At 50.0% G+C, this 25,407-nt stretch overlaps 7 protein-coding genes across 7 annotated transcripts; 3 read left to right on the top strand and 4 right to left on the bottom strand.

Annotated features, from left to right (window-relative positions):
* Window positions 1-393: 393 nt before the first annotated feature.
* Window positions 394-7,737, top strand: ABOM_005688 (polyketide synthase; the record flags this gene model as incomplete). The annotated part of the gene is made up of 4 exons (XM_022532817.1): window positions 394-487; window positions 539-871; window positions 930-1,266; window positions 1,347-7,737. 4 exons carry the CDS (start codon window positions 394-396, stop codon window positions 7,735-7,737), a joined length of 7,155 nt encoding a protein of 2,384 aa, XP_022389824.1.
* Window positions 7,738-7,857: 120 nt separating this feature from the next.
* Window positions 7,858-8,914, bottom strand: ABOM_005687 (uncharacterized protein; the record flags this gene model as incomplete). Its single annotated transcript, XM_022532816.1, has 3 exons — window positions 7,858-8,113; window positions 8,461-8,780; window positions 8,837-8,914. The coding sequence occupies 3 exons, from the start codon at window positions 8,912-8,914 to the stop codon at window positions 7,858-7,860; spliced, it is 654 nt and encodes a 217-aa protein (XP_022389817.1).
* Window positions 8,915-9,681: 767 nt separating this feature from the next.
* Window positions 9,682-10,417, bottom strand: ABOM_005686 (uncharacterized protein; the record flags this gene model as incomplete). Its single annotated transcript, XM_022532815.1, has 3 exons — window positions 9,682-9,831; window positions 9,906-10,307; window positions 10,370-10,417. 3 exons carry the CDS (start codon window positions 10,415-10,417, stop codon window positions 9,682-9,684), a joined length of 600 nt encoding a protein of 199 aa, XP_022389816.1.
* A 5,606-nt stretch (window positions 10,418-16,023) lies between these two features.
* Window positions 16,024-17,235, top strand: ABOM_005685 (tyrosinase family protein; the record flags this gene model as incomplete). Its single annotated transcript, XM_022532814.1, has 4 exons — window positions 16,024-16,121; window positions 16,173-16,298; window positions 16,351-16,473; window positions 16,530-17,235. 4 exons carry the CDS (start codon window positions 16,024-16,026, stop codon window positions 17,233-17,235), a joined length of 1,053 nt encoding a protein of 350 aa, XP_022389819.1.
* A 264-nt stretch (window positions 17,236-17,499) lies between these two features.
* On the bottom strand, window positions 17,500-19,296 carry ABOM_005684 (siderophore iron transporter mirB; the record flags this gene model as incomplete). The annotated part of the gene is made up of 3 exons (XM_022532813.1): window positions 17,500-18,771; window positions 18,825-19,095; window positions 19,148-19,296. The coding sequence occupies 3 exons, from the start codon at window positions 19,294-19,296 to the stop codon at window positions 17,500-17,502; spliced, it is 1,692 nt and encodes a 563-aa protein (XP_022389818.1).
* Window positions 19,297-20,813: 1,517 nt separating this feature from the next.
* ABOM_005683 (aldehyde dehydrogenase) lies at window positions 20,814-22,494 on the top strand (the record flags this gene model as incomplete). Its single annotated transcript, XM_022532812.1, has 4 exons — window positions 20,814-20,846; window positions 20,896-21,373; window positions 21,451-21,605; window positions 21,667-22,494. The coding sequence occupies 4 exons, from the start codon at window positions 20,814-20,816 to the stop codon at window positions 22,492-22,494; spliced, it is 1,494 nt and encodes a 497-aa protein (XP_022389821.1).
* Window positions 22,495-24,234: 1,740 nt separating this feature from the next.
* Window positions 24,235-24,741, bottom strand: ABOM_005682 (uncharacterized protein; the record flags this gene model as incomplete). The annotated part of the gene is made up of 1 exon (XM_022532811.1): window positions 24,235-24,741. One exon carries the CDS (start codon window positions 24,739-24,741, stop codon window positions 24,235-24,237), a length of 507 nt encoding a protein of 168 aa, XP_022389820.1.
* Window positions 24,742-25,407: the final 666 nt, after the last annotated feature.

The following is a 25,407-nucleotide window of genomic DNA, read 5'->3' as shown; positions in this document are numbered from 1 at the left end:
TATATTAAGGTATTCATTCTGTAGGCTAAGGATGAGTAGGCTGTGAAGTTCTGCAAGGGAGTGCCTGAGGATTATGGCCCCCACCCTGAACGGGTTAGGGTGGGGGCTGAAGACTCCAAGCTGCCGATCCGTCAGCGCATGCAACTGTGTAAGCGCCCATATCTGCCTCGCCGTTTCTCAAATTCTCAGCTTCCTGATCTGGAGCGCCATGTTTCGTCATATTGGGTATTGCCGAGCCGGAGGGCACCGGTCCACTTTGACAATAGGATTCGCCATGTACCTCTATAATATGGCTATATGCGCACTCGCAGACAGGGCTAAAAGGACCAGGCCTATAACCCTGGCACATTTCATACAAAATATTTTATTTAGGACCATAACATATAATTGGAGATGCAGTTACCCTTGAATCAAGCGACACTGCTAGAGAACGGCCACGCGAAGCCGGCTGGCTCGAGAAACAAACCGATTGCTATAGTTGGCATTGGTAAGTATTCTTTTATGATCACGGCGACAATAATTGACGATTATACTGCAGGCTGCCGCTTTCCTGGAGACATTTCCAGTCCCTCCGAGCTATGGGATTTCCTAGCGGAAGAACGTTCTGCAGCCGGAAAGGTGCCTAAGTCACGGTTTAATATTGACAGCTTTCACGGGCGCAAGGATGAACCGTCGACTACAGTAGCATCGGGCGGGTGCTTCCTGCGGGAAGATATTCGGAACTTTGACAACCAGTTCTTTGGCATTCACAACCGAGAGGCTGCAGATATGGACCCACAGCAGCGGAAGCTCCTTGAGGTTGTTTTCGAAAGCTTTGAGAGTGCTGGAGTTACTTTGGACGATGTATCGGGTGAGAATGTGGGATGTTATGGTGCGTGGGCAGCCAGTTGGATCCCCATAAATTGTTCGACCGACTGACAGGACGTAAGTCGCTTCCTTTACGCCGGATTTCATCGCCATGCAGACCAAGGATGTGGAGAACATGACCAGGTTCACTCACCTGGGCATGGGGCCGACTCTTCTTGGAAATAGGATTAGCCATGTTTTTAATATGAAAGGACCGAGTTGCGTGGTGGACACGGCATGCTCCTCATCCTTATATGCATTGCATATGGCCTGTTCTGCATTGGAAAACGGGGAGTGTGATGCCGCCGTGGTGGCTGGTGTTAACCTTATTCAGACTCCAGAGGTGCACATTGGAACCTCGCTGGGTGGAGTTCTTTCACCGACTTCAAAGTGCCAAACATTTGATTCTTCCGCTGATGGGTGAGTCAAGTTCCTTCACTCTCCTCTGTCCGGTACTACCCAACGGACGAACCTGGTTGACAAGTCCATGCTGGGGCCAGCTACGCTCGAGCTGACGGCGTCGGTGCACTCTATATTAAGCGACTGGACGATGCCATCCGTGATAAAGATGCGATTCGTTCCATAATCCGCTCCACTGCAGTAAACAGCAACGGCCGAACACCGGGCATCTCGCAGCCCAGTGTCGATGGGCAGGAGGCAGTTATTCGCAAGGCCTACGCTCGCGCGGGACTTAGTCCAGCAGATACTGCCTACGTCGAGGTTCATGGTACTGGCACAAGTGTTGGAGACCCGATTGAAGTTGAAGGACTTTCTCGTGTTTTTCACAAAGATCAACGCCACCGGCCGGTGCTAATCGGTGGTGTGAAACCGAACCTGGGACACGGAGAAGCTTCTAGTGGTTTGCTCAGCATCATGAAAGCCTGTCTATCTCTGGAGCGGTGTCGGATTCCCGCTACCATCAGCGTAAAGCAAATGAATCCCAAGATCAAAGCACAGGAATGGGGGGTTGAAGTTGTCACTCGCATGACCGACTTTCCATCGGAAGGCAGCCCACGTCGCATCAGTATTAATTCCTTCGGCTTCGGCGGCGCCAACGCTCATGGAATTCTGGAAGAAGCCGGTCGTCAGACTAACAACGTGTCTTGTAGGCAGGTCATTCAGAGGAGCGGTGATGTAACAGGCTCGATCGATGGTCAGTCTCATAGTCACGCCAGTTATGGAGTTAACGGAGTCAATGGGCAAAGTGCGTCCCCTTCGATGCCATATTTGCTCCCATTGTCCGCAAATAAACTAGCATCTCTGCAGGGACGAGTCGAGAGACTATCTAAATTGAATCTCTCAGCCGTCTCCGTTGCTGATCTTGCCTACACTCTAGGGCAGCGGCGATCACATCTCGGCCTCCGTGGCTATGTCATTGCCCGACAGGCAACCCTTGCGCAAGATCTCCATGTTGACAACCTGACACTAGCCAGCTCAGATAGCAACTTGACAGGTAGCAAGTTTGCATTTGTTTTCACTGGACAGGGCGCGCAGTGGAAAGGAATGGCCCGCGAGCTTTTGCACTTCCCGGTCTTCGCAAATACCATTCGGCAGCTCGATCACGAACTGAGCATCCTGCCCCATGCCCCTGAATGGAAGATTTGGGACATTCTAATAGATGATTCAGAGACCTGTCCATTAAATCTGGCAGCCTTCGCACAACCTATCACCACTGCTGTCCAGATCGGTCTGATCAACATCTTGCAATCCTGGTCTATCCTTCCAAAGGGCGTCATTGGACACTCGTCGGGTGAGATTGCGGCTGCATATGCAGCAGATCTGTTGACAGCTCGGGAAGCTATCATCATCGCATATTATAGAGGATACTCTGTGGCGACATCAGCACCTAAAGGGGCAATGGCTGCCGTGGGCCTGCACTCCGATGATGCACTTGAGTGGGTCACTAGGCTTGGCTTCAACGCCAATGTCAAGATCGCATGCATAAACTCGCCACAAAGTGTGACAATAAGTGGGGATAGCGCATGCATTGATAGCATATTAGTATCACTACAGGGTGAAGGCGTGTTTGCTCGTAAGTTGAAGACCGATGGTAAGGCCTATCACTCCCACCATATGGCTGCCATTGGCACCATGTACGAGAAGCTGCTCAAGGGGGCATTGACGTTTGGGGCGCAGGATTCCCCTGACCTTAAGCACCATAACATCCACATGTACTCCACTGCCATGTGCCAGGAAGTCCAAGGGAGGGCTGTCCGCACGGCAGCGTACTGGCGTGCAAATCTGGAATCGCCAGTCCGTTTCAGCGAAGGCCTTGCGTTCCTGTCCGGGTTGATGGGCCACTGTACGTTCGTTGAGCTCGGACCACATGCGGCCCTAAAGATGCCCATCATGCAGACCCTTGGAAATTCTACATCCTACCTTAGCACCCTTAACCGAGGTCAAGACTCTTCGGTCTCCCTACTCGGTTTTGTTGGCAAGCTTTTCGTACAGGGTTTCAGAGTGGACTTCTCAAAGCTCAATCATACCTACAACCATGGCACACCTAGGTACATCTATGACTTACCGACATATCCATGGCATTATGAACAACCACCATGGAATGAATCGCGGGTTAGCCGCGAATGGCGCAATACCACACACCCTAGACACGAGCTTTTGGGTAGGGAAGTACCAGGCGGAAACCAGACCACGTTCGGATGGCGGAATCTCTTGCAACTTGAAAATGTTCCATGGCTACGTGACCATAAGCTCGGTGATACTCTCGTCTTTCCAGCCACCGGATATCTATCCATGGCTGTGGAGGCGCTGATGCAAAGGGTTTTACCTGTTGGTACGGATGGTGCGGGTGAGTCCGTAGTGCTCCGGCACGTTGACTTACTGAAGGCTCTGCCAGTGCCAGAGCAGGGGTCGATCGAACTCTATACGGAGCTTCGTCCACTCCCGATCTCGAATATTAGAGATTCGAAGGTCTGGTGGGAATTCCAGATCTCTTCCATCTCCGACGACGGCCCCACAGTGCGGGCCAAGGGTTCGATAAGGCTGGAGTCTATAGCTGCCAGCAGTACACAGCTTCCATCCAGAGACTGTCACCTGGCCCCCCAGTCCAGGAAGCTGTGGTATGAGAGTATCGCTAATGCTGGTCTTGCATTTGGACCGACCTTCCAACACATGCATGACATCCACACACCTGATCCCAAGGGTGTATTGTATGCAGAGGCCCGGACACGGACTCTTGCCCCCGCTATTGAGGGAGCACAGTCCCACCCCCGATACCTCATACATCCTGTATTGCTGGATAACCTCTTTCAGGTTGCTCTTATTGCATGCACAGGGGGTTTAATCCACTCAATGGTTGGTAAAGTACCGACAAGACTCGGAAGTGTAAGGATCACCTTGCCCTCTAGTCCCACTGACGAAGGTACAATTCGCTCTACGTCAAAGGTCACAGGTCAAGCTACCAACAAGATTGACAGCGCCTTGTTCGATGGTCAGCAGCAGCTCTTAGCGCATTTCAAAGATGTAGACGTCACCGCCTACATAGGAAACGAAAAGATGGAGGTGCGACACCCCATAACACGAGTGACCTGGAAGCCCGACATTAGTCAAGTACGCGACAATGATGCTTTCTCATCAGCACTCAACCACATTATTGCGCAGTCTGATTTGGGGTCCTTCGGTTCCAAAGCCGACATGCTGGCAGCCATTGACTTAGTCGTGCATAAAAACCCAGATGCTCATATCCTATGCCTCTCGACTGACTTATCTCTTATTACTCTGGCATTCTTGGAGGTTCTTGAGGCATCTAGTATTTACAGGCGCTTCAATTCATTTTCTTTGGGGCGCCTGACCTCAGACAGTCAACTCGAGGTTGCTGAGGTCCACAAGTACAGCGTGCCATTAGGGCTTCGGTCATTGCAGTACCGGAATGCATCACCAAGTGACCACTTCAGCCTGGTAATTTTAGGCGACGATATCGCCGTGGTGGACGATATAGGCTCCCATACAGATGGTCAAACGATCTTCCTTTCACTTGATGTCAACAGCACCTTAAGGCTTGAGAGGTTTTCAGTCCTAAGTTCTCAATCGGAAGCAACTTACAATGTCCTTCTTCTCCGACCAACACCAGCACTGAACAGTTGTTCTAGTCCAGATTTCGACAACGCTCTGCTTATTTGCCGGTCACCAATCCATCCTGCCGATGAACACTTAGCTAGCCATTTGAGCGATGATCTAGGCATGCCGGTTAAGCGGGTCGCTTTAGCAGACCTAGCACAAACGTCAATCTCTCCAAACTCACTGGTCATCTCTACAGCTGAGCTGGAAAGGTCTCTTCTTGCTGGCACCGTCCCACAGAAGGAGTTTGATGGCTTCAAACAAATGATCGAGCATGCAGCATGGATTGTCTGGATTGCAGGGTCAGGAGTACATGAAGAATTCAATCCCACGCTTTCCCTGTTCGCAGGGTTTGCTCGTGCTGTGGTGATTGAGCAGCCCTCAACGAAGATCTTTTCGCTAGAGCTGGATCCAACAACTGACGCTGCAGTGATCTCACGGGACGTCAGGAGAATAGTTGAAAGTGGGAAGAGCTCAATCAACGATTGCGAGTATATTGATAATGGGTCCCATCTCCTGATCAGCCGTATAGTCCCGGACGAGCGCATGAACAGAGAATTTCGTACACGACAAGACGGGCTCGCATCACCTATGCCACTTGGGAGTGTTGGCAATGCTTCTTTGTCCGTGCAAAGGCCTGGACAACTGAGCACGACGCAGTTTGTAAAACGACCTTACCCAGCCCCTGCAATGCTAGCTGCCAATGAGGTGGTGGTTAAAGTCTCCTGTGTCGGTCTCAATGCCAAAGATGTTAATACACTGGCAGGGCATGTCCAGACCACAGATGCACGGTGCAGCTTGGAATGCACAGGCCACATTGTTGCTCTCGGCTCGAACGTCCGCGACCTTAGTGTTGGTGACAAGGTCGCTGTCATGTATCCCGGCTACTTCAGCACGTACGAGACTGTTCCAGCCTGGAGCTGCGTTAAGCTCCGCGATGGCGAGGACCTGCGAACCATGGCATCTGTCCTGATGGTCTTCTCGACAGCCGTGTACGCCCTTTATCACCGGGCCAATCTCCAGCCAGGAGAGTCGATCCTCATACACTCCGCTGCAGGGGGTGTCGGTATCGCCACGATACAGCTAGCTAAACTAATTGGTGCAGAGATCTTCGCAACGGTTGGAACGGACGAGAAGAAGCAGTACTTAATTGACCACTTTGGACTCAAACCTGAGCATATCTTCAACTCCCGTGACTCGAGTTTTGCTTCGAGTATCAACTACATCACAAATGGACGCGGAGTCGACGTCATCCTAAACTCGCTACTCGGTGAGCTCCTACACGAAAGTTGGGACTGCCTGGCAGACTTTGGCCGCTTTGTCGAAATTGGAAAACGGGATCTTCTCGACCAGGGTCGTCTTAACATGGAAAGATTCTCCCGAGGCACGACATTCACGGCGTTCGATATAAGCATGCTGGCCGAGTCAACATCTCCAACACAGCATCGCATTTACCAAGGCTTAATATCTCGTGTCATATCCCTTCTGCGAAGCGAGGATATCAGTCCTATTGAGCCACTCTCCGTATTCAACGTTTCAGACATCGTGCTGGCTTTTAACTACTTCAACAACGCGAGGCGCATGGGTAAAATCGTCATATCCTTCGAGGACCAAACGCAGATGGTACCAGTCGTACATGAGAAATTCTCGACACAGCTAGATCCCCACAAGAGCTATCTACTCGTTGGTTGTCTCGGTGGTCTCGGCCGCAGTGTGTCCAAATGGATGATGAGCCGAGGAGCACGCAAATTCGTCTTCCTCGGCCGCTCAGGACTACAGAGACCGGCTGCCAAGCGCCTCATCGACGAACTCGAGGCAGGAGGCGCACAGTGTACCGTCATCAAGGGCGACATTACAAACTACTCAGACGTCCACAGAGCCGTCGCAGCCACATCAACCCCCCTCGGTGGTGTCATCCAAGCCGCCATGGGGCTCAATGAGGCGATCTTCAAACACATGCCGCGCGAATACTGGCTCAATGGCACCGAAGCCAAAGTCCAAGGCACATGGAACCTGCACAACGCCCTCTCCGCACTAGACAAGGAAAAGGAGCTCGACTTCTTCGTCCTGACCAGCTCCATCTCCGGGAAACTGGGCACAGCCACCGAAAGCAACTACTGCGCCGCCAACAACTTTCTGGACGCATTTGCGCGCTACCGTCGCGGACTCGGTCTGAAGGCCGTCTCCCTTGGCCTGGGAATGGTCTCCGAGGTTGGGTACTTGCACGAGCACCCAGAAATCGAGGCCCTGCTTCTCCGTAAAGGCATCCGTCCTCTCACGGAAGACGAGCTGGTCCAGATTTTCGACTTTGGTCTCACTCAGCCTCCCACATCGCTTCATCCTAATGATTTCATGCCTCAGTCGCATATTCTGACTGGGCTGGAGGATACAGGTCTGCAAGGCCACCGGAAACAGGGCTATGAGGGGTACTGGCAGTTCCTGAACGATGCGCGGTTCGATGTGTTGACGTGCGCTCTGAGGCGTAATGCGGGGAAGTCTGCTCAAGGCAATGGGACGCAGGCGTCAGCTATCCAGGAGGCGATTGCTTCGAATGATAAAGAGCAACTCACGGACGCGGTAAAGGCAGTTCTGGTGAAGAAGCTTTCTAATATCATCCTCACGCCGGTGGATAAGATCGATGTCAAGAAGCCTTTGTTGGATTTTGGTATGGACAGTATGTTGGCAGCGGAACTCCGTCAGTATATCTATGGTACGATGGGGGTAGATGTGCCATTTTTGGATCTGATGGATAAGAGGACGAATATATTGGGTCTGGCCAGCGTAGTGGGGGACAAATTGACTATCGCTAGCAACTAGATCGATAGGTATAGGTGGTGAATAAATACAATTCCGTCGGTCAGCTGCATGCAATTCATATCCGATTAAGCTAGGGCATCCCCTTGATTGGGGCGAGCCATGTAGAGAGATTTTTTTCCATCAACGAAACAGTGCCCAGTCCATAATTGTTGTCGTGCTTCGAGTATCATCACCAGAATCAACCCAAACTTCGCCAAATTCATAACTGTTTGCCCGTTTGTAGGCCTCTAGCTCTGCAAGATGGCTTTCTAGGACTCTAAGGCGCTTCCTGAGGGCTCCCCACTTTTGTTCCAGATCTCCATGGAGGTCCCCTTCCGCTTGGGCCTCCTCCAGAATGCGAAAGGACTCTGAGTTCCTCTGCTGATCAATCCTGTCCCTGTAGTAGTCAATGAAGTATTGTACTCTGACGAAGCTTGGACTGTCCACCTATATTTGTATGGGGGGTTCAGTAGCATCCGGAGTCGAACTTTTGTGTCTGTCTTTCCTCCTGGCCATATATCCTAGTGCTTCATCCTTCGTTTCGAAGATACCAAGATCTTTGAAGACGTGACCAAGCACGCAATGGCGACAAGTCAACCCAAATTCCTGCCATTCAGAGCCAAAGTTCTATTGTAAATCAAGCCAACTCCCGAAGGTGCCATAGTTCTTGCTATGATGAGCACCCACACTATCTCCTATGGTCACCTCGACGGGGCATTTCTCATCAACAGGCGGGAGACAGACGCTTTGTCTTCCGGTCGACGACCGACTGGCACAGAGAATACCACGATCCTTGAAGATGCGCATATCGACCATATGAAGGTCAAACTTGTTACTATATCCTTGATATCGTGCTCAACAATACGCCAGTCTCGCTTGTGCTTCGGGTCGATCGTGACGAGGACAGAAAGGGTGCTGTTCTCAACACCAAAATCGTACCCAATGCGATAACACCCGAGAAGCTGAAACCCAGACACATCAACGACTTGCAGAATCCGATTGCGAACCGTGTCCCACTTTGGAAAGATTGCGTCGCTCGACTTGCATGGGTAGATGGGGGGACCCTGCGCGAGACACCAATCAATAATATCCACCGTGGTAATGTCGATATCATGGCTACGAAGAAGAGCCTGTATTTCTTCGTGCCACGTGCTGCCAGCTCTCTCTCAATCCGTTCTCTGGCTGGCGTGCCAGACATTGTAATGCTTGAATTGGCTCGGCTAAGTCGTCGTAGCTTGGCGTACATTCCACGAGGGATATCCTCAAGAAGTGTATATTGCGATTGGAGAGGATACGCCTAACATCGCCGAGAGGGATATGCTCGCTTAGGAGGCTGCGGCGGTTATAGGGTGGGAGTAGAAAGAAAAGCAGGAGCAACTACTCTACCTTCTATATACAGTGTTAACGGACGTTCACATGACTGTGTCCTATTTACATGGAATAAGATACAACCACATTCTTCATCATCCTTGCCAGGCGTATTAACACAATCATCCACAGATTGCAGGACTTATTCCCTGCTCAATCAACATGCGGCTGGAGCAACAGCAGAGTGAATAAAGGAAAGAAAGAAGTTCATAGACCACATAATGGCTCGGTGTCATTCTGTAATTAAACATAGCAACATATCCATCTGCCTGCTTTTGTCTGTGATATACTAAAATCCCTTTATATTAATTCACCCACAAACCCGTCATCCTAATCTACGACCAGGACGCTGCGTCGTTACTGTATACAACTCATTACACGTCTCTCAAGCACTTTGCGTCAGTTGTTGAAAGCCAAGATATCTCATGTTCCACAACATAGAAGGTGACCATAATGAGGACTAGAAGAAACAATGGCATTGATAGATTGACTGTACACAATTACCTCCCCTCGCACCCAATCTGTACTATCTTATCGTACATTCGCGGTAGCTCTCTGTGGTGAATCCGGTACTCCGCGGTCAAATATTACATATATTTAGCAGGCATCCGCCACAACCCGGACGCTCCAATGATTAGGGGCAACCACTTCCCCATGGGGCTTGTTATCTGCACCGCACTTGTCCAAAAGGAACTGGGCGCCATCAGCGATAGTAGCATAGGACTTGAGATAGTGTTTCTCCGAATTCTATATCAGACAATCATTAGTAACGCTCAATGCAGCCCTCCAATTGAGAAGGCCAGAAAGGAGCAATAACGAACAGCGTTGCACCAATAGATGGCCATATTGTATGAGCAACTGACGCGACCACAGGAGCCAGCGGATTGTCCCGGTGTGCCTCCTATGCTGTTGAGGTAATCGATCCCATTCTGTAGGTCGCCATTATCGCCGCGCTTGCGGGAATAATGCCAGCCGTCTTCTCCCCAGCAGTAATATTTCTCATATTTAAAGTCTCGCTTCGCCAGGCTGGATGGCTCTTCTCCGCTCCGTTTGGCGGGGAAGTCGTTGTCGTAGTTGGGGTTCAACTTGAGGAGTTGTGCGTGCACTTCTTGCACGGTGCCACTGAGAGTGACCTTGTCACCTCCTGGAGTAACCTCCACCTCCCAAGTCGGGGCGGTTATGGGAAGCTTCTCGAAGGGACTGCCCGTAGCAGCTCCGTACACCTGAGAAAGGAGCTCTGTGAGTTGAATGCAGCTAGCGTAGACTATTATGGATGGGTTCCTACCTGGGTAGAGAGGGCACTGAGTGCCATCAGAATGGTAGTCCACTGCATTTTGAAGTTGTAGGAAGTCTAGCCCGTAGAAAAGTGTGCTTTGGTGGGTTAATCGATGTCTGTCTTCTGAGGATATAATCTTGAATTCAGCGAGAAGTTGAAGCCTCCTATATATCTTTGATTCTGCTATCAATCTCATCTTCTTATCTATCAGCAGCCAGTGCGCCAAGAAGAGAAAATGCGGCGCAGCACAGCCAGCCGGTACAAGGTGAAAGGTTGATATTGGTTGATGTGCTCCAGTATCGATTCTGGGCTATTCTTGAGCCATTTTCCGTTTCCTCTATCATAAGGTTGATTCTGGGCACATATTCGAGGCTAAATCTTTGCTTGGCAGGATGGATGATATGCTGCGGAGGGTGCGTGTGTGTGCCATTTACTCTTATCGACGGGACCGCCGAACCTAATTAGATGACGGGTTATATATCTCCAGGACGCCTGAAATCCATTCTAGGTCGTGGATGGGGCGATCCTTTGCCGGGGTTGTCGATCCCCCCCGGGCCGTCTAAATTTATACGCCAGTTCATTTGCTGGGTGGCTCAGGGACGGGCTATGCTGCTGATGTATAACTATATTTGCAGGATGTCACATTCTATATTCAAGGCTTTAGCCGAGGACTTGAATATGTGGTAGAAGATCAGGAAATATACAATATTTGTGCAGAGCGACATATAATATAACGAAATCATATTTTAACCAATCCTTCTTAAGGGCATAACGCTAATCGACCCTACAACGCTGCCACCCGCGAAAAGACAAAGTGTATAGAAAACGCTGGATAGAGTAAGTATAGACAACCAGCGATGACATCGTATTTTCTAAAAGAATGCATTCAGAATATGTAAAACTGGTATTGACAAAGGTCTCTTCTCCTGTAAAGCAGAATATGACGCCTACTGCAGGGGATATTCTAAACTATCGGAAATCGCTTTTATAGATCAGGTTCTTGTGGAATAATACCTTTAATAAGTGGGCCATCGGTACAGGAAAGGACAGGTTCAGGTCCTATAGTTAGTTAATATCCATCTTGACTAATATTCTAGGCGCACTAGACAATAACAAACCAAGTATACAAAAGAAGATGGATCACTCTAAGGAGCTTTCCAAGCGTCACCGTATGTCAGACCCGAACCGAGTGAGGAGTTTTATCATCAGGTCTTTTTCTGCACTACAGCTGCATGTCACTGCAATGGCAAGTACAAGAACGTCTCCAACCCACGGCTCCCATGCAACAGTAAAATCAGTGGGCAGCCCTACCTCTGTTTCGTACATCGGCTGTCGTATCCACATTCGTGAATTTGACAGAGCTCCCTGACAGTCAATGTCAGCTACTAGTAAGAACAAAATAAGGCTCCTTTCCATACTAGCCACAGCCTAATGGGTGCTCCCCTCGCCACCCGTATATGTAGACCTCAAATGATGTTTAGTTCCTCCACCTGCGTGACATCTTCCACAAATGTAGCACCATACTCTCTCATGATCTGTTCTTCTTCTCTATATTTATCGCGAGACTTACTCTCCCAAAATCTTCTGGTACTTGTTCACACACTCCGTCCGTCGGCCAACCGTACATTATCACCTTCTCTTCTTCCTCTGTGATCTCCCTCAAGCCTACCTCTACTTCGAACCAACCCTCCTTCCTCGGCCACCACGTCGCACCAGTCCGTCGCATACGAGTCAAGCCAAAAAGATCCTTGGCTATATTCGGACTGACTATCTTGGCATAAGTCAACAGCAATTTACCACTCGGCAAGGCTCGAAAGACCTTGCAGGCTAGGCTTCGCAAATTGAACAAGATATCGTTGGCCGGTGTATTAGTAAAGTTTAAACGCTGTTCCAGGGTCTCTAAATAAACGAGAAAAAAAAGAAAAGAAAAGAAAAGAAAAGAAAAATAAAATTAAAAGAAGTGTTTATTTCCTCGTCTTTCTAGACATGCATTCAGCAATAGAAAATATATCAGCTTTACCATGTTTTATTTGAATCCATCCAAAAGCATAGACAGCATGTATTATAGGCCTGGCCATAGTTCTGCCTCAAAGCATGTCAGGACTTGTTAACAGGAGGTAGAGGTCAAGAGTGAGAATACCCACAAGTCCAGTTCAAGGTCTGTTCTATAATCTTTGGTAGCTGTAAAACCTTGTCGTCTATAGCACAAGAGGAAGACGAGGTACAGTAGATTTTTTAGTAGTGAGAATTCTAATATCTTCATGTATAAAGTTTTTAATTCGGGGATCTGATCTTGTTTAGACCCATAAATATAATGTAACGGAAAAAGCAAAAAAAGAGAGATGTTAATTTACACAATCCGAACGAGCAGTCATTATTGTAGAATTCTTCTACTATATGATACTTAGTAGTTTCAGTACTCGTAGTGCACACAGGTCGTAGAACAAGAACTCTCGAAAGCTTGCTCAAATATTTCCGCCAGCTCTCGTATCCCACGTATATGCTGGAGCAAGTCATGATTTCAGACATGGGTATCAAAATCCGATGGTTCGTGTATCTGCTATAAGCTTAGGGGTTGGATGGCTATAAGAATGGAATAAATAAGGTTAGATACAGTACATGTTCACAGAGTCTTTTGTGCTAACGCCGGCTTGTTCCCTTGGATTGGGTCTCTTAAATGGAAACAAGCTTTAGCAAAGTAACCTTGATTAAGCGACTGACTAGGGGTCTGTCTTTAGAGAAAAAGTATTATCTTCTTGTCGGATACTATATTAGATATAGAAATATGAATCTACAACTCGTTATCTAGGAGAAACTTCAACCAGGTAGTTTAGCTAAAACAGTTTTAAAAAAGCACTAGAATCTGAGTATATTTCTAGTCCAGATATGTTTTACAGTATTATCTTCTGAGGTTTGAGCTTCTCCTTCGACTAGTAGAGATATTTTCTAGAAATCCAGTTTAGATGGTAATAGAAAGGGAAGTCTTGACTCTTACTATCTATGAGCTGTATATTAGACTCTGATAATATCAGTGCCATTGGCTTTATATTGTATCTGTTCACTGCCTTCTACAGAGCCTATTCCTTTTATGCAGTATTTTAATATCTACTAGAGTTTGGGCCACCTTGAGTTTTCTTAATCTGATTGCAAATATTACAGTATCTTAGAGCAGGCCTGGACTGTCTAGTCCCCAAGGCAACAGATATACTATACTTGATGAGCATCCTGATAATATGATTTTGTCCGTTTTCTAGTGTATAGAAAAGAGATACTATACCGCAATCAATATCTATATTAGTGAATATCCTCTGCTTGCAGAGCCTCTTCACAGTGTTTGCGTCTCCCCTCCTGCATGCATGCATAAGTTCATCCTCTGGCTGGGCTCACCATATAGGAGTTGGGGCATGTTTGATTCCCAGCTGGACTGGAAGTCTCGCTGTCGGGCCGGGGCGGAATGCTCGTTTCCCAAGATTCACGGCGGTTCAAATGAGAAACTTGACCGTCTCAATGTTCCGACATTGGTATGCCCCGTTAAAGGCAAACTGTGGGTACATGTCGAGCACAGTCTTGGAGCATCAGTGATTTTCGTCTTTCTTTTCTGTTTCTGCTAAGCTTCGGCATTCAACGACGAAGCTTGGGTGCTGTCGGTTCGCTTATCGCCAACCTTTCAACAAGTGCGCGCCGGTCGGAAAGTATGATGTGGAATGGGTTGTTATGGAATCCTTGTTTGGCTCAATTTCTGTCCCTGTCTGTCTGTACGTCTTTGTTTCTTCTCACCAGGTTACATAACTTTTCGTGTCGCCGACTCGACCAACACAAAATTGTAAATACCCTGCAATATGACATTGTTGGCACTAGTACTAGTCATGAACAGCGCTTTTGCTAAAGAAGGGTCTGTTCTCAACGATATGCAGCAGCAACCAGCATGAAGGCGCAGCGAATCAGAGATGGTCGAATTAGACCACGCATGACTTCGGTAAGAAGTAAGGGGGTCCAATGAAAGTGTGGAGCAATACGAAAGCAGGCATACATGTTCTGACGGTGCCGCCAGAAAAAGCAAGAGGCACATACCATATGGGAAAGGATCAGTGACTGGACTGACCCACAAGCCTCTGACAGCGGCACACACTTCCAATCCGAATGGCAACGACGACTCAACACGGGATTGAAGATGAATACGGAAGATGTCATCCCGGGTGTCTGTCTTCCCTGTCGGTGCGTTGACAAATGGGAAACAGGCGGGAGGTGCAGTATTCTTCGCGAGAACTCCCGACTCCCACTGGCATTACCCAGACAATTGCTGGATTCTCGACCTGGCGGAGGCACCAATAAGCTCCATAGGGGAAGCAAGGGGCGTAGGACACATGGACACAGGGTCTGATCATGGCACCTCATCGTGTTACACAGCAGACCGGGGCATCCTGAATATCTCGCTTGAACAGCGATCAGCTGGGAAACCTGTCCCTTTCTGGCGCAGGGATGAATGGCATGTCCAAGAGCATGGTCGATGCCGGTGGTCGATTCGACGCTGTGTCGTCGTCCCGAGGTGCCTGACTTTGGTGCGCATCAGATCTACAATGTGGATTCTGGCCTTGCAGCACCATTGAAAATGCCATGAGAGATGTCTGTGTGGCGGCAGGGATCACTCGCCAATCAACATTGCTCCCGTTTATGATGGCGGTCTGCCTCATCTGCGCAGTACGTATATAGAAATTCTCCGGAAACGTTGTTCGAGTGGCCCGCCACCATCGCCTTACGTAATGCAGAGCGAGTCGTGCAGCGTCTCTGCGGTCTTGCGAACGGGCATTCAGCTCCACATGGAATACGCCCTGCATTCAGGTGGTGCAACCTTTGCACGAGTTACCACTGGTATCCGGTGTTCATATCTTACCAAAACAAAAGAACTTCCCGAGAGGAGTGGGTGGATCGGGCTGTCACCAGCAGGGTCCCGAAACCAGTTCAGTCAGTCCTACCTTGCGAGGCTTCGGACGAGACGGGGTTACAAATGCCACGTCGCTTAGCCACGAGCGACCTCCCATCTAGGGTTACTTGCCGTCTTGTTGGAGGATTTGTTTAAAACCGAGCGGTGTGTCGGCGCCAGTAAGATCACGGTACCAAAACTCGGCCTCGACGGGGAGGCCGGGAATGCTATGAAACCGCTGTTTGCGGCTTCTCCGAGAACAAAATACGACACTGGTATCCATTGTCCATATCGAGGGACAAAACTCTATCGCGTCACTGTCGACACGGCCCAACACGTTGGGCCAGCGGAACACATTCCTCCTATGTCGCGGTGGCATACCCAGCATGAGCTAAGCATTGTCCTGTAATGCTTGTTCATATTGTCCTTAACCGCTGTCTTTATATACAGGGTCGAGATATGAACTGGATGTCAGCTGAATAAAGGTCGATACGAGATTCTGCCTCCGGGCCGGGTATTTCATGCGCAGGTACCTCCCATGCAGACATGTCTTTTATTCTGTTTTGAAATCAGCCAAGCCTCCTGCAATCTATATATATATGTGGGATAGCCCAGACTGACCGACTATCTTCGCTAGCAGGTCCAATCACTTCAATCAATCAAGTATCTACAAAACACCCTTCCGCACACTATTCAACAGGCCATATCACGATCCTTTTGCTCATAGGCTGTGCCTCGCAGCATGAGGGCATTCCTACTTACTCTTTTCGCCATCGGCGGCACTGCTCTCGCTGGGTCGCCAGCGTGCAGTCCAGAGAAAGCGTTGGTACGGAAAGAATGGTATGTTCGCTCTGCGGTCCCACTTCAATGCGTGTGTGTTGACAGCACCAGGAGAGAGCTAGAGTATGCTGAGCGCAAGGACTATATCGATGCGATTTGGTGCCTACGCGATCGCCCTGCCATCCTACCCAATGCGGAATTCCCGGGGGTCTTTGACCGGTGGGATGATTTTGTTGCGTAAGTCTATATGCATGATTGAACTATTGCGTCCTCTAGCTCATGTGCCAAGGACTCATATCAACTACACGAACAAAATCCATTTCAATGGGATCCTCCTTCCGTGGCACCGCCAGTTCCTCTTCCTCTGGGAAAGGACCCTGCGCGAGGAATGTGGATACAAAGGCAGTGTACCGTGAGTAAAAACGATCATCCCACAGATTAGAATCGCCCGCTGACCAAATGCCACAGGTACTGGAACTGGGCCCTCGACACAGAAAACATGTTCGAGAGCCCCCTGTTCGACGACAGCGAGACTTCCCTCTCAGGCAATGGAGAGTACGATCCCAACGAGCCGATTCCCTGTTCCCCGGGAAAGATATGCCTCCCCCGAGGAACGGGCGGTGGATGTGTGCAGGGAGGACCGTTCAAGGACTTCGTCGTCCACATGGGGCCCATCAGTCCCACGTTCGTTCAATCGTACGGACCCATTCCCGACAATGCGTACGACTACAATCCGCATTGTCTGACGCGAAGCTTGAGCCCCACGGTCCTGCAGATGCTGAACAACCAGACTGCCGTGGAGCTAATGCAAGAGGCAACCAGCATTCAAGAGTGGCTCGAAGTCATGTCCCCGAGTGAAGCTGATCGGCCGGGCTCGCACAGCGGCGGCCACCGCGGCATCGGAGGTGCCATGGGTGATTTCTTCGCGTCGCCTCAGGATCCCGCCTTCATGTTGCACCATGCCTTTATTGACCGGCTGTGGGCGCAATGGCAGGATCAGGACCCCGTCAATCGCCGCAACGCGCTCAACGGCACCACCGTTATCTACGATCCGCCGGATGCCCCGTTGGTGACGCTTGATACTCTGGTTGAGTTCGGGCAGCTGAGTCCTGCACGGGCGGTGGAGAAGATGATGGACCCGATGGAGAATGGCTATTGCTATACATACACTTGACCGGGCGTGTGGATTCGGTAGTTTGAGAACTTCCGATCATGGCGGATTCTAGAATGCGTGCGTGTGTCCCAAGTAGTTGAACTAATTATTCCGTCAATTTCCCATAGCGCAAGTCACACATAGGTAATACTAGGCCAGGCAAGACCTCTAAGGCCACCGTTTCATCTCTAAGACTCAACCAAGCCGTACTGAACTATTGTAAAAGAAACCAAACCCCTTCCCCAAAACAGACAATAACTAACATCCCCCACCCAACAACCGCACCTAAAAAAGCACTCTTCCCTTATTATCCCTGCCCTTAACCCTCACATCCTTAATGCCCATCACCCACACAATCGTCAACGCCATGAAAGCAATCCCGGCAATCAACATATTGCGCTGACTCACCGCATAGGCGCGCTCGATGGCCACACGCGTGGGCGAGCCGACCTCATAGCTGAGCTGCACATACAGGGAATCGTTAATCTCCTTCCACTGGGCCTTGGTGTCGTCGGGCAAAAACTCCCTCAGCTTCTGCGGTAAGGTATTGGTCCAGATGGCGCCGGAGATACTATTCCCGATGGCGCCGCCGATACTCCCGACCCAGCCGAGCAGGGCCAGCATGGAGGCGTAGTCGTTGTGCTCGGTTGCGGTCGTGACGGCGGTCTGCTCGAGCGCGATGATGGTGCCGGTGCCCAGGCCGATGAGCACCTCGCAGAGACAGATGTAGCCGATGCTGTGGCCCGGGGAGCGGAAGTGGATCATCAGGCCGATGGCGAGCAGGTAGACGGGGATTGCGCAGAGGAGCAGCCATTTGAAGCGGCCGGTCCAGCGCACCAGGAAGCCGACGCCGACGAGCCAGAGCGGGGAGATCAGGTTCGAGATCGCCACGACGTAGCCTGCTTCCGTTAGGGAGACGTGGTACACCACCTGCAGGAAGGACGTGAAGTAGCTGGCCCAGCAGTCCGCCGCGATCACGTAGGTAAGGTTCAGGAGACAGGTGAATGTCACCGTGCGCGACACGAGCAGGTTGTATGGCACCAGGGGTTTGGAGGCGAAGAAGCGCTCGTATGCGGCGAAGACGATGATCGTCACTCCACCGATCACGATCATGCAGATGATGTGCGTGGAATGCCATTTCTGGGGCTGCGAGCCGGCGAGCGCGAAGGCTAGGAGGAACAGGGAGAAGCCTGCGATGAGGAGGAGGATGCCCAGAATGTCGAATTCGATGATGTAGTAGCGGATGTGCTGGACTAAGGTGCGTTCGCTGTGGACGGGGGTTAGTGTCTCCGTCTGCTGGGCCTTGCGTTTGGCAAGCTCCCAGATGATGATCAGTGGGACGGTCACCACGGGGAGGAGGATTGCAATAGTGCCGTAGGCCCAGCGCCAGTTGAGCCCATTGAAGGATGCGGAAAGCGGCGCTCCGGCGAAGGCCATGATGATGTAGGGCGACGAGGTGAAGGCAAAGGCAAGCGCTCGATCCTGTGCCGTGGAGGTATCTGCAGTCAACACATCTAGCGAGAATATAAGGCCAGTAAGGCCCACCGTAATAAATGCCTATAGCCACAATTAGTCTAATTGGGTCAGGGGCCATACGAGGCATATTATACCTGTGCAACGCAGTAGATGGTAATATTGTGGCAGCATGCCATCACGATAAGGCCGATGATAGCAACGACGAGCATGAGACTCAGCGCCACGGTGCGGTCCCATAGGTTCAGCAGCTTGGCAATTGGCATCGTGCACGCCGCGCTCATAATACTGACGACAATTTGAATGACAGGGAGTAGCGAATGATTACTAAAGTCACTTGTGATGTACGGGGCTAGATTGCTTGTCAGGCTTCCATTGAGCGCTCGTACAAAGTACATGAGCCACATGCTACCAGAAGTCAGCACACTTGTCACGGAGGGTATACCCATCGTGTACGGACCAGATATACACCTGGATCAAAGTGCTTTTGGACCATGACTTGGTCACAGCTTCTGCGATGCGCACACCATTCTGCTGTTCCAACACCGGGTCCTGAGGCCCTGTCGCAGCGGGGACCTCAGCAGTTGAGGGCGCGACCTTTTCAAGCATGCTTGTGCGGTGAGATTTGGTTTTGAGAGCTGAAACGAAACACCCAGATAAAATCAAGAGCCGGCCGGATGGGGTTTTAAGACTACTTGTAGGCGGCCGGTCGGAATACGAAAATTTACCAACCCCCAATTGAACAGGATACTGGGTAGAGCTTATTATTTACGTAAGGATTGTGAGACATGTAGAGGTCAGGGAATGGAAGAGCCTAGCAAGGATGCTATGTAGAGTCTCATAGGCTATCGTGTTTACTAGTGAACACATATTATACCTGATATAATCAAGCATCTTATCTTTAGTGGTCGGGTGCAACTCAAAAGGCGTTTGGGTTACATCGGGCTACTATAAGACCGACTAATTAAGTAATGGGCGTCCACTAGTGCGCAGAGATTAGATTGATAATCTTATCTATCCTTTTTTTCCCCTTTGGCTTGAGGGTCCAAGGCCGAAAAGATCAGGCCATCAGTCTGAATCACCGGTCCAATGTTTCATCCCGGGCGATATCCTCAGCACTGTGCGATGCAATAGTAAAGCAATAGCAGTATCATGAGACTTAAATACATCCCTATCCTTGTAAACCAGATACCTCCGTCAATAAAAGTCATTTAATCTTGTGGGTGGCCGTCGCCAGATTCTGCTTTCGCGTTGTGGGCTCAAATCATTTGACAATCGTATTACGTACAGCAACGTGCATATTACCAAATCCTTCCTTTGTTCCCCAGCATTCAAGTATGCTAGCTGCTGCCCATGTCGAAAAGCCACGACCTATGTCTCTCAATCCTTGTCTAGTCTCGAAACTAGACGTGAGTCGGTTTGCAGCCCACGTTGGGCCTCCGACGCTGGGCAAACCCTGACGCCCGCAAAGTGCCGACACCAGTTCGTTACTAGATGTGGTTAGTCTGACAGACGGATTAGACATTAGATCAATTCCAAAGGCTTGATGACTTAGGGCTATATCACCTAGGGACTTCAGCCACCTTAGCAGAGGGTAAGACAGGGCGGAACCGCGATTTAGATTCAAGGTTGCTAGACCATTTGGAACACACTACCGATTACAGTAAAGATATAAGGGAAAACTGTTGGAGACCCTTGGCTAAGGGTATATCTTATGGAACCACAGCTAGACCCTGGTCCCTGGACGACATTTTCATAGTAACCTTTTATTCAAGGCACGGTACAGATGAAGCTCGTAGTAACGAAACTAGGTGGGTAAGGGTCTAGGCGGACCCTTCGTTTCGCATAAGCCTAGGCCGGCAGGAGTGAAAATTAACATCGAGCTGGTATCTCCGTGCAGAACCACCAGCGACCAACTTGTCCACACCAATAAGTCAACGGCCCCACACGATTCACTTGGCCTTCATGAATACTTAATAAACATTTAGTTGCCTCGGTCAGCTGCCTCGGTAGTTACCAACGACCCCCACATCTTGGCCCTTAGGCAACGGTCCGAGCGCTCACTTTATAAACATACAAGTGGCTCCAAAGAAGGGGAGTTCAGTCTGACAAAAACAGTCAACAACATGCCCTTCTCATCAGCTACTGACTTCGACGATGTAGGTAGGCCCTGAGTTCCTCCGATTCAATTCCTACTGACTAGTGAAGGCGCTTGCCAGCGTCCGGACATCATTTGCGCACGGGAAAACAAAGGATAAAAAATGGCGCAAGCGGCAATTACAGCAGGCTTGGTGGATGGTTGAGGACAACAAGGAGCGCATGCAAGAGGCCCTACACAAGGACCTGAACAAGCATGCGCAAGAGGCACTACCATTCGAGGTAGCGGGCTGCCAAGCGGATATCCTGAACACCCTGGAGCATCTAGACGAGTGGACCCGAGATGAGAAACCGGAACGGGCCAGTCCTCTCAACTTTCTGGGCGGTGCAACGGTTCGCAAGGAGCCCAAGGGAGTCGCTTTGATCATTGGGGCATGGAACTTCCCTTTCACGCTCCTCTTGGGCCCCCTGTTTGACGCGATCGCGGCGGGCTGTGCGGTCATCGTGAAGCCGTCAGATGTTGCTACCGCAAGCCAGGACTTGTTGATGGAGATCATCCCGAAATATTTGGACTCCGACGCCATCCGATGTATCTCGGCGGGAGCAAGGAGATGGGCTACATCCTGGAGCACCGTTTCGACCATATCTTCTATACGGGGTCTGCAGCGGTGGCCAAATTTATTACTGCCGCGGCAGCCAAGCATTTGACCCCCGTCACGCTGGAGCTGGGAGGACAAGGCCCGGCCATCGTTTGCCCTTCGGCGGATATCGAGCTCTCCGCGAAGCGAATTGCGGCAACCAAATTTATGAACGCCGGTCAGGTAAGGCCCTCTCCATCCCTTTTCCAGCTCGTTTCACCGTGTCGCTCTGCATCCGTTACAGAAGGGAACTAAGTGCGTTGGTTTTAACCAGATCTGTCTGAATGTAAACCATGTCTTCGTGCACCCATCTGTGCGTCGCGAATTTGTCGATCATCTCAAGAAGTACTTCGACTTATTCCTCGGCGGGGACCGAGAAACATTGCCAGCATACTACACACACATCATCAACGAACGCAATTTCAACCGTCTCGAGCGGATGTTACAAAATACATCCGGCAATGTGGTCTACAGCGGACAGCGGAACAGAGAGGATCTCTCCTTCGGCCCCACGATCGTAACCGACATAGAAGTCGGAGACAGTCTCCTCTCGGAGGAGCTCTTTGGCCCCATATTACCAATCATTGAAGCGGACCTGGACACCGCGATATCCGTGATCAACAGCATGGAACACCCGCTAGCCATCTACGGTTTCAGCCAGCAACAGAAGGACAAGGACCGAATCCTGGCGGAGACATTGTCCGGAGGCGTGACGTTCAACGACTGCATGCTTCACGTTGCTGCAAAGGGTGCTCCGTTCGGCGGCGTTGGCCAGTCCGGCATGGGCAAATATCATGGCCCTTATGGTTTTCTCGAATTCACGCACCTGCGCACGCATCTCGATCCTCCCACGTGGATGGAAAGGCTCATGGCCGCACGCTATCCGCCATACACGTCCGACAAGCTCCGCAAGCTCTACCGACCCGCTAAAGCACCCTTCGACCGCCAGGGCAATAAGGTGCGCCGGACAAGGGGCTGGCTGTATGTACTTGCCTTGGCCGTTGCTGGCTCAGTGGCAGCGCGGACCGGGATTTTTAACGCGTTGCTGAACTCTGGCTTATTGGCGCGCTAGGCATCGATATCGAACCTAGTCGGCATTAGTGGGCCTGTCCCTGGATAGGGTTCTAGTGCTCACGATTCGACAGATTGTCTGGAGGATACGCAACATGAGCTACTTCAGCCATCTCATTTCTGTAATATCTACTTAGTTGTGAAATTTAGTATCCATACTTATTAACCTCGTCTGTGTGTGGCTGTAAGCGCTGTTTCCCATGCCATTATCGGTCATGCCTTGCGGTTCATCCATCTTCATCATTGTAAAATAGCCACATCGCCAGCTCATACAAAGCGTCCAAGTCCTGCGCTCAGATTCATACACGGAAGAAAGCTAACGGCAGCCAGTCTCTATAGTCCTGGTCCATGTTACATGATCTATGGCCCTCGGACAATGCACCGAAGAGTGAACCAGTGGCCCAACTCTAATAGCGATCAACCTACAGTCTCAACCAAGTCCATACTTAATAATCCACATGACAAACATCATTGCCAAAATATACGCGGGCTACTCTCGGACAGGAATCCTTCAAGGGAACGAGCATATGCGAAGCCGCGGTCCGCGGACCGCGGTCTGTCAAGATGTTCCCGAGCCAGAAAAATAAACAGCTACGTAAATATCTTATGGGTACTTTTCTGTGATGACTTTTTAACTGGATATCAATTCAATGGCTAGCCGGTCAGCCAACAGACCGATTAATAATATAATATTGGGCATCTTAACCTCCAAAGCCAGCGCCTTCGATCCCTCGGTTAGGGTTTTGGAGTGTTTGCTCTGCTGCAGCTTCCGCCACTTCGAGATCTCTTGTTCTAGACTATTTGGAAATTGAAGTACTTGATATGGCATTGGAGTATTATTAAGCATTGCATCGGGCGTAGACTGGCAAGATTGACAATTTAGATCCATGTCCTTTCCAGAAGAGCACGGAGCTTACCCTGGTGCTGTCGTTGACTGGCTTGGCGTTCCATGGTCACTTGGAGGTCATTCAACCTTCCTCTTCTCTTGAACCTAACCATAAAGGCGAACCGAGTTGGCACAAAGCCCAAGATCATTCCGACAACTGCTTGGTGCTGCAAAGTTTCTGCCGGGTTCAGACTCTAGTAAACAAGTATGACCACAATATGTTCGCCGATGCAACGGACGGGTACAGTAGCTGATCGGAAGATTTATCAGTGAACCTGACATCTCCGGTTGGTATCTAACCTACCCAAATAGACAGTCCACGGAACTCTTGGCTCAAGCCAGGGATGGATTCCTACATTCAGTAGTCTAACTAAATCCACCCCAATAGAATCTCCTTGATGTAAGGTCAACTCCTCTCTGAACCTTCTCACGAGGACTGAAGCAAGTAAACAGAAGTACACTCTACTTGATCGACTATCCAAACGCAAAAGCAACCCCTGCAATATCTTCAAATGTTTCAGGAAGGATTACATACGTCCAGTCTAACTTGGACTGCTTCTGTAGATCTCTTTCAGTGCCATGTTAATATGATGGATATTTACCTTGAATAAGGGGATTTATTACGCCTTACTGGTATGGACAACTAAGAAGAATAGAATCAAACAAAGTCCCGTTCAAACAATGCCTGCAATAAGGATAGATTATATCAGTACAGAAGCAATCAACACCACACCACCTAATATACAAGAATCCAGGACCTAGCTGTGTCCCAATTATAAACCTCTCCCTCCCAAACAAAGCCCAATAAACCCTCATATCCAATAGACGAAGTCTAACGCTAAAGAAAACCACCGCTCAATTAAAGAACCCAACCACAGAACTAAGCACCAACCACCCCACAACACAAGCCGACACTCGAGAAACCTCCCTCCCCGACACAATCCCCGCCATACTCTTCTCCGTCTCCTCCACTGCACCCCCAGTCTTAGTCTCCGTCGCCTTCCCCTTTCCAGTCTCCTTCCCCGTCTCCTTCACCCCCGAAGTCCCAGTAGCAGTGGCAGTAGGAGTCCCAGTGGCAGTAGCACTTGTGTTCCCATGACACCAGACATCCCCCCAGTCAACCTTCGCATCGTACAAGCAATCCGTGAGATCCTGGACGGACTGCCCCACCGCGAGACAGTATATTGCGCAGTCGTGGTCGTAGGCGGAGACGGGGGCGCTCTGGCAGCATTTTGAGAGGATTGTGGAGTATTTGGAGTTGTTGGGGACGGCGCAGGCGGCGTCTTGCACGGGGATCTCGTATTGCGTGGGTGTGTTGCAGGTTTGTGTGCCTGCTGCTGCCGTTGCTGTTTGGGTGGGCATTTTGATTGTGGTTTATGGGGGGTAGGTAGGTTAGGGTTTGGGTCACCGTGAACGGTATAAATGTGTGTGAAAGCTAGGGTTGTTGTTGGATACTTTTGGGTATTGATGATGTTGATAGACAAGATTATAATTCATAGAATGAGATAGTATATAAATAGGGAAAGGGGTGTCTTATATAGGAACTTATACTCGGGCGTGATCATTGCCTGGTTGTTTTCTTGGACGTTATATTAAGTACCCCGGTACATACAGACATACATCGGACCGGCTAAAAATAGTCGGCCGCATCGTACATGATCCAGGGGCGTTGCCGCGGGTCCCGGTTGGAACCTGAATTTTACCCCTGGAGGTTACAGGAATAGGTAGCCCATTCAGTGCGCTATAGACTGTCCATTTGCAGCCTGTGGTGGTTCGGTAGTTGGTTTGGGACATGCAGTTCATTTGATGCCAAGACTTGACGCCATGCCCTAATTCAGCCTATCTGACCGGGCAGAGGACTCGGGTGGGTATAACTAATACCAAATTATATCCACTTATGTAGCCATTGAGCAGGTCGGGAATGCCATAATTCATAGTACTTTGAACACCTCGGCCAGAGTCAATTCTCCACTCGCACTCACGGTAGAACATCCCTGGCAAGAAAGTCATATGCCGGAAGACATCCAT

This window comes from Aspergillus bombycis (genome assembly GCF_001792695.1).
Source record: "Aspergillus bombycis strain NRRL26010 chromosome Unknown contig00035, whole genome shotgun sequence".
In the NCBI taxonomy this organism is placed as follows: Eukaryota; Fungi; Ascomycota; class Eurotiomycetes; order Eurotiales; family Aspergillaceae; genus Aspergillus; species Aspergillus bombycis.
Note: the sequence above shows the minus strand (reverse complement) of the source record. Positions and strands in the feature narration are given on the sequence as shown.